At 36.2% G+C, this 8,372-nt stretch overlaps 2 protein-coding genes across 3 annotated transcripts in view; one reads left to right on the top strand and one right to left on the bottom strand.

Moving 5' to 3' along the window:
* The window catches only part of LOC112464060 (zinc transporter 1), a 6,465-nt gene extending 4,537 nt beyond the window's left edge, over positions 1-1,928 (top strand). For both annotated transcript variants that reach the window (XM_025030850.1, XM_025030849.1), the window contains 2 exons: positions 229-339; positions 957-1,928. In XM_025030850.1, the coding sequence (XP_024886618.1) occupies positions 229-339; positions 957-1,166 (321 nt within the window). In that variant the 3' untranslated portion in view covers positions 1,167-1,928. The remainder of the gene's footprint in view (positions 1-228; positions 340-956) is intronic.
* Positions 1,929-2,478: 550 nt separating this feature from the next.
* On the bottom strand, positions 2,479-7,654 carry LOC112464065 (peroxisomal membrane protein PEX16-like). The gene is made up of 10 exons (XM_025030856.1): positions 7,378-7,654; positions 7,047-7,293; positions 6,687-6,963; positions 6,271-6,374; positions 5,956-6,182; positions 4,155-4,240; positions 3,695-3,927; positions 3,299-3,529; positions 2,877-3,075; positions 2,479-2,745 (listed from the first exon to the last, which is right to left on the bottom strand). The coding sequence occupies exons 1-10, from the start codon at positions 7,499-7,501 to the stop codon at positions 2,587-2,589; spliced, it is 1,887 nt and encodes a 628-aa protein (XP_024886624.1). The 5' UTR covers positions 7,502-7,654; the 3' UTR covers positions 2,479-2,586.
* Positions 7,655-8,372: the final 718 nt, after the last annotated feature.

The raw sequence follows: 8,372 nt of genomic DNA, 5'->3' as shown, positions 1-8,372 counted from the left end.
AGTCACACGTGAAGTTAATACACGATCTTTTGTCCAGCGTTAATGATGCGTAAAGTGAACATTCACTGAACTATCCGCGACTCACGGATAAATGGTGCTTCAGTAACAACTTACGATTGCTTCTAAAATAGATACTTTTGTTGCTAGATATTTTTAATGCGTTGCAAAATATATTACTAGATACTTTTAGTATATTAAAGACATTTTTCTATCATTCTATCATTCTAGTATCATTCGAATAGCGAAATTAAAGAGACTCCCACGGAAGATTGCGTGTTGGATTGTCCAAAGACTGATAACCCGTGCAATCATGCAACGTGCTGTGGTCCTTCCAAACAAGTAAGTGCCGCGTTATAAATTTTTGTATTCTTGTATCATTCATCATCCGTATATTCTTTGGTTCCTTAGTATGGCTTGGAAAGAGATATAAGTCTTCCATTGGAGTCCCCTGAGTCAAAATATCTCGGACGATGCTTAGAAGGAATAAAATCAGAATCAAATACGACTGTAGATCGCGATAGTTTGCCTACTACGTCTGGGAACCTAAATTCTGTATTTCATCTACTTGAAAGTACAGTTATATCTGTTTGCGAAGAAAAAAAATTTTACATGACGAAGCTTCAATCGACTTAAATTATTTGAAGAGTTAACCAACTATTATACAATCAAGTTTATATTATTTATCCAAATTTAATATCAGGTTACAGTAAGATTGATATAGTCAAGGATACAAAATCAAAATTGTACGTAAATTTTATTTTTATGTTTGTATTTGTTTTTTTATACTTGTTTTAACAACAAGATAAAAGAGAATTGTTACACGCATTTAACACATGTCATGACAAATATCGCCTGTATCATAAAATTTCATTTCTTTCACATTTTGTTTTATCCATCTAGCCTTACTGATAAGATCTGTAAATAAGATTTATAAGACAATAACTTATGTAATACAGGGTCGTGAGACTCCTTCACCTGGAGAGACGCCATACATGTGCAGACAGCGTAATAGCCTGGCGCGTTCGACCGGCTCTATAGGAGGAACAGAGCAACAAGAAGTGAATGAAATGGAACGCGGACACTTGTTATCACTGCCCGCTTTGCATCCAACAGCGTTCCACTCCGTCCAAGTTCCCCACACTCACGTTAATGCACCAACTGTCTGAGCTCTCATTGCATTATCGAATATCTACCTCCATAGTAAAATACGCGAGATGCGTCACGATTTATTGTACGAGTACAATAAATGTGTACCTACATAGAATTCATTAATATCACAGTTGATGGCAGTGGTGGGATGATATTAGGCAATTGCATATAGTAATTAATAAATTAATACATTCACAAGATCACATGTGAATTAAAATTATTATTAATAAATTTCTCTTCTTCCTGACATAATTTGACGAATAATCTATCAGTTTCTTATCTTTGCCATCAATTTACTTAGAGTAAATAATTAAGATACTTGATAATTAAAACCCAAAGGCATATTAATACCAAATATATTACGTTACATAATGCTCTATACGCTCTATATGCTCTGATATAAATAATAAAATGCTAAATTTTTACTATAAATTTCTTAGAAAATATTTCAAAATTAGAGGACTTTGCGACTGTTTGATGCATAATGTATCATATAAGATATATATAGTCTAAGTTAGGTATTTTTTAAATCTCACTTGTACATTGACGCTGGGGTTTTATAAAAACTCACTTTGCGAAGTTCTTTATTTATATGTAATTTTTATTATGTTGATTTTAATACGTAATTTTGTAAGATAGGACGCAAATCTGTAAGCAAGAGTACCAAATCTCTTCGTTATATCTATATTCTTTCCTCCATATAATTCTTAAATGTTAAGTCTGTATATTTTTTATGTATTTCTTATAGATTTAAACAATTACAAAAGAAAACTGCAAAATGTGTATTAATTATTTCCGTGTTCCATATATAATACTTATACAATACCTGCAATTTTAGAAACAAGAAAAAATGTCAATTTTTTTTATAGTTTCTTTTTCTCTTATAATCTTGGAAAACTTGTATCAGCTTAGAGCAGTAATACTACTAAAAATAAAGTAAAAGATGGTTTTTCTTTTTATATATAAAAAAATGTCAACGTTGCAAAAATGTTAAGAAATATGGACTGATGAGTTTTCTTTATGAATTTGCAATGATTAGGCGAGCCTATTGTAAAATTTTGCGATTTTGTAAACAGTATATTACTCTTTATCAATTGAACTTTTGAAATGGAAAAGTTTATTAATATAAAATAACGGCAAAAAAACCAATTTCTTCAAAAACTTTGCTTTTTACATTTTTTCTGAAGGAAATAAAAAATTTTTTCTGACGATATTTAGGTCCATTTTGTAGAGAGTTCTATTACAAAATGATATATTAATATGTATATGTATATATGTGTGTGTGTGTGTGTGTATGGGTTAATTCTTTCAAAATATGTTTTACATTGATATATTTTAATCATTTTAATAATTTATTGCAAATATTTTACAAATTTTAGCTCGATGTGAACATTCTATTCTTGCTTAATTAATTCTTACGCTGTATATTTTCAAGAGCTATGTCATTTGTTGCGTGATCCAGGGAAGGAAATTGTACACATTAGTGTATACACCAGGTACTCCCGGACTTGCGCAACCTATACCCCATGTCACCAGCCCAACAACTTGATAGGGCCCGTTATTTGTTGAACACACCATCGGTGAGCCTCCGTCGCCCTTTAAAGAAAATTCATAATGCTATTGTTAGAATTAATTAATGAACACGTGTTAAATTATTAACTTTATGACCCGGATTGTTATATAATTTATACTCTTAGCAAGAGACAATATATATTATATTCTCTTACAGTGCATGCGTCTTTGCCAGCTTCCCCTCCCGCGCACATGAAACTGCTGTCCAAAACAAACATGCTACCGAGTCTTGTCGTCCGAAGGGCTGTTTGGCAATCTGCTTGACTTACCACAAGTACGTCTACCTCTTTCAGGATATTTGGATACATACCGCTACTTCCAAAGGCATTTTTTCCCCAGCCCGACACCCAACATCTTCAAGATATTAATATTATATTTATATATAATTACACACAAGACGTTATCTATTACAAAATTATAATTTTGAGACATTTCGACGCTTAACAAAACAATGATATAAAAATTAATATGACTGCAGTACAAAATAGAAAGTACACAGATCATTATACATTTCGTTGAGATAGATTGAAGAGAATTATAAGTGATTTTGAATATCAAATATATTAATTATACATGCCTTGTTCCTACGGCAGCCGGTGCAGATGGTGGACACGCCGTGTTGATGTTAGGACTAGTTGCGATGGGAGCAGCCGAGCTTAGTTTAAGCACCGCTATATCATTCTGGAGGTTTTGCGAATTATATTGAGGGTGCAGGGTGACTTTTGAAACGGAGATCTCCACGTACGGATTAGGTTCATTGTTAACTGGAGTGTTCCATTCACCTAATCTCACTTTGATCCCACCATTTCTGTAACGCATTTTTAATAAGAGAGAGAAAATATATATATTACAAAGAATGGGATATTAAAATTTAAATGTCATATTGATGATAGTTTTAGAAATTAATCCCTTCGAAGATCCTATAAAAAGATAAAAGTCATATTCTTCTAAAACTTGCGCATGTGATGCTTACACATAACTTGCGACTTTATGAGCGACGGTAAGGACGTGCGTTGTACTGATAAGCACTCCTCCCCCGACATAAACGTTGCCGGTGGTCAAAATAGCCACCATCCAGGGATATGCACCATAAGCAGCTTGTCCCACTGGATGCGCGGAGGGTGTGATTTTTCGAATACCGCAAGAAGGATTACTTGGAACGCCGGATGGACAACAGTACACGTATCCAGCAGGGCAAATTATTCCCTGAAAGGGTAAAACTGTTGTTAATATAATAATATATTAGTATATAACACAATAATCATCAAATAATATATTTAAAGAAATTTACTTCTTTTTGTATAAAATTAATTTACACGTAGAATTGATATTTCCAATTTCTCTACAGATATAGTAATTAATTGTTTCAAAATGAAGCATTATATCGAAATAATTTCTTATCGTACTCGTCTTGTGAACTAAAATGTAATTACCGCATTCACTATTCTGATGTCCATGCCGCCAGTGCCTGTGGGACAGGTAGTTCCCTGATAGCACTGACATTGATTCACGATAGCAGCTGATAAAAAGCAATGAAATACGTTAGAAAATGTTGAAATATGTCAGAAATGCAAAATAGTTCATAAATTAAATGTGTTAAAATAGGCAATTTGTTGATACATAACACGCTCAAATAATGAGTCATCATGTGAGAGTAATCTTCTAAGTAGTCATTAATATTTCTCACTTATGCCCGCAGTTAATAATTTTTTTATCTATCTATATTATTTTTTCTTATTACTTGTTGTATTTCATATCTTATATTAGTATTTCACATTTTTCAAGTCTTACAACAATAATACATATATACTCATTGTCAGTGTAATACATACTTGTTGCCGTTCCTGTGGTACCAAAAATAATCTGCGCAGAGACAAACGTTTGCTGCAACAGCTGGGACAATGACAGCAAAATCAGGAAGACTTTATTCATCTTGAAGAGCCCAGAATTTCCAGAGAGAGAAAGAGTTGATTTACACGGCTTTCTGAATGAAACTGACCCGCAGCAAATAAAACGCGAAGTGCGACTTACCGGGATTTATATATAAATATGTATATACATAAAATGCATCAGCGCGTTGCGGAGCGGTAATACCCATTTCCGTTATTAGTTCGCGCTACCGGACGAGATATAATGCATGACCTTTCACGGCGCGCTAGAAACGACAGTTCTTGATAATGACACTCTCGGTGGGCTCTCCGAACTGCGTAAAATATCTGTCACAAACATGGAAAAAAAATAGAATAAATTGCTTCCGATTATAATTACGATTATGTGTGTAATAATCCGTAGCACGCTCGCACCGGTAATAGGCGCCCGGTGGTATTCCCGGCGGATCAAAATAGCCGCGCATCCATTTAAACGCGGAGAGAAAGAGCAAGGCCATCCCCGTCTCATTGATAAACAAGCAACGAAGGTCAATAATAATCAGGAATCACTGGTGCGAGCAGATCTTGCAGATCGTGAATCACGGATCACTGATTTCGTTCAACATCATCATTATCATCACTAGTGTACATTGTTGTAGGAAGCATTGTTTTACAAATGGCGATAAATCATCTCACTCATGTATCATGACACTCGTGACAAAAGTCTGCAACATAGAATCATGTTTACAAAAAAAAAGCGATATCTTCTATACTCCGTATTACAATTAGCGGAGCTTCAAATTTATCAAGAAAACTGAAAATTGTCTTTAAAGAATTTTGTCAGTTCGATAAAAACAAAATTACATACGTACATCAAAGTTACGTCATTTATGAATCATAATTGTTCGAATTGTGTGAAGAAGCTGTAACAGGAATCAGGAAAATCCGTCGAAATATATATTCAGGAATATCTGTCGAAATGTATCCGTCCTCCTTTACGCTTCACGCTTACGTGCTAATGAGATAATCGGGACGCTAATAAAGTTAATCAGAGCGAATTGATGAGATTACTGAAGGAGAAAATAACTTTTCTGTGCCCTTCATATAAATTTATTTCTATAAATTAATGAACAATAAAATATACCAATTATATAAACACCATTGCTTAAAATTCATCCTGAAACAGTATAACAGCGAAAGATATATAAAAATAACATAACTCCATGATATTCCAATTATTTATAGATTATGGATTATGGAATGCTTAGATTATGCGGCTTTCGTATTTGTACAGTTCAGCTTACGCTTCCTTTGTACCGAGCTTTACGTTAGTAAAGTTAGCGCGACCACATATAAAAATACGTACTCTGCATGTACGGTAAATTTTTTTTAACGGCACTGGCCAAGTACTTGGCGAGAGGCACAGAGGTAGATATCGTGTCGAGCAGCGAGTTTATCTTATTACGGCTGTACTTGTCGTAGAACGGCGATCTCAAGATATACAACAGCAAGCTCAATCTTCGACGCACGAGTTCTTCTTCCTCCTCTTTGCTGAACGATGCTTTTCGGGCGTAACGCGTGAAGACGTTTAAACTGCACAAACGACAACATTCCAATTATATGTATAGAAAAAATATGATATTATAATTTATCAATTATAGTATGAGTTCATGCTGTCTACCTGGCTACATCGATAACGAGCGACAATATCCACGGTGGCCACTGTTCCTGATTGGTGAGGTACATACACCCAAGATGAAGCAGTGGCTTTGTCACGTAAAGACTCTAGAAGTTGTATATTTTGTTACGTCTCTTTTCACATTAGTGTAATTATTTTTTAAATTACATCGTATAGAATAAGAGAATGAAATGAAACAAGACTAAATACAGATAACAAATTACAAACAAATTTAGCTATGACTATCGTTTTTATCTATCCTAAAATTTAATAATCTAGATGTATCCATTTTGATGAGATTCATAATAATAGCAATACTTTGATTTTAATAAATTCCAGTATAAATTAAGACATTTTGATTTTTTTATAATAAACACATCATTAATCACATAAAATTGTAGCGTTATATCCCAACTGACCTCAGCTAGTTTAAGATTCCTCTCGGATTCCTGGTTTTTGGCCAGATTCTCATTCTCGTCTGTGACAGGAGGCAAAGCCTTCCACGTTCGCATCTCTATAGGAGCCGAATACTTTACGCTTCGAACAACGGTGCCCGATCTCTTCAGCATGAAGCCCTCCTTCGACTGCGCATCGTCGACAACTTTACTAAATTTCTCTCTGTTGAGCGGCGGCGTCGCCGGGCTCTTCGTCACGCGTTCCTTACACACATGAATTAACAACAGTCGCAACACGGACCTGAAATGAACAAACGTTGGTCAACGACGGTGAAAAGAGGCTCGTTATGTCGCCTAAATGAAGGAGAGCGCCGGAGTGCTTACTTGAACAACTGTACGACTACGATTATCAACCACCTTCCCTTTGGGCCCCACAACTTCTTAGCGGTCACCTCGAGCAGCGTCTCGGTGTACTCCACCACGGTCAACCAAATCTTAATCTTCGAGTCGAACTGAGGTATCTTCAAGTGCTGGCGTCTACTGCTGTACATGAGCAGGTCGTTGCAGAGAACAATCAGATTCGGCATGGAATAAATCAGTTCCACGGCCAAAGTCGAATTACGGAAGTGTCCTGCGTAAGAAGAAGCATACATTTCAGTCGTGCACACAGTGGAAACGCGAATAAAGCGTTTGACAGTGCGGTTTGTTCTCTAACCAAAGCTGAAGTAAGACAAACATCTGACGGTGGCCTCGATGTCCGTCAGTAACTGCGGATTCGATACGATCCAGTTCTTGTAAGACTTCAGTAGACTGTTTACGGAATTGACACAGCTCGCCATCTCGTCGTATTATTTCAGATTAATTTTTTTTTTACAGATAAATATCCCGTAAACGTTCAATTCTGCTTATCTCATTATTATGAAAACGTAAATCATCGCGTTGAACATGTTGACGAGGCCGCCATGTTCGACACCGAGGGAGTCGAACTCCGGAGTTTCGATCTTTCATGTTCGATCCTCCTCGTGCGATCGACGCGAATCGACAAGTCTCTCGAAAATCGATCTCTTCGAAAATTCATTTCGAAAAGTTCCGTGTCCATATGTGCAGAGTCATATGATATACTTGTAAAAGTGTTTGTAAGTTTGTAAAACGTGTGTGAGCGTGTAAGCGTCTAAAGCGAACGCAGTTCACTTTAGTGGCGGCTCGGTTTTACTTTTATCTTTTTTTATTACACACGAAATAATCAAAACAACACCTTATCGGCGATAATAAGGGACGCACAATAAACGGAATAGGGAACAGGGAATAGGGAACAGTTCAAAATTATCATATGAAATTCATTAACATATATGTAATAATTTATTAATTATTACACAGAATAGAGGAACGGATGAGGAATAACGCTAAGGAACAGCGATGAAATTTTATTCTATATTCTGTATGCCGTGTACACAATGCATATTATATATTAATATTAATAATATTACACGGTTCCCCGTTCCCTATTCTATGCGCAGCCGCTAAAACCGCGTCTGTTTTTGAACCGGCTGAAACATATCCCGATGGCGCTCACGGCGGCGTTGGTCGTCGCCGTCGGCCCGGCGCGGGCGCCCGGGTCGTCGTCGTCATCAGTATCAGTGGTTGGCCGCACTGGCGATGTGATCGCAGTGATCGCGCGGGTGGTGCGACGCACGCAGGCACGTATGTACA

This window comes from Temnothorax curvispinosus, unplaced genomic scaffold (genome assembly GCF_003070985.1).
Source record: "Temnothorax curvispinosus isolate PA1 unplaced genomic scaffold, ASM307098v1 QBEX01013847.1, whole genome shotgun sequence".
NCBI lineage: Eukaryota > Metazoa > Arthropoda > Insecta > Hymenoptera > Formicidae > Temnothorax > Temnothorax curvispinosus.
This window is presented reverse-complemented; position numbering and strand designations above follow the sequence as displayed.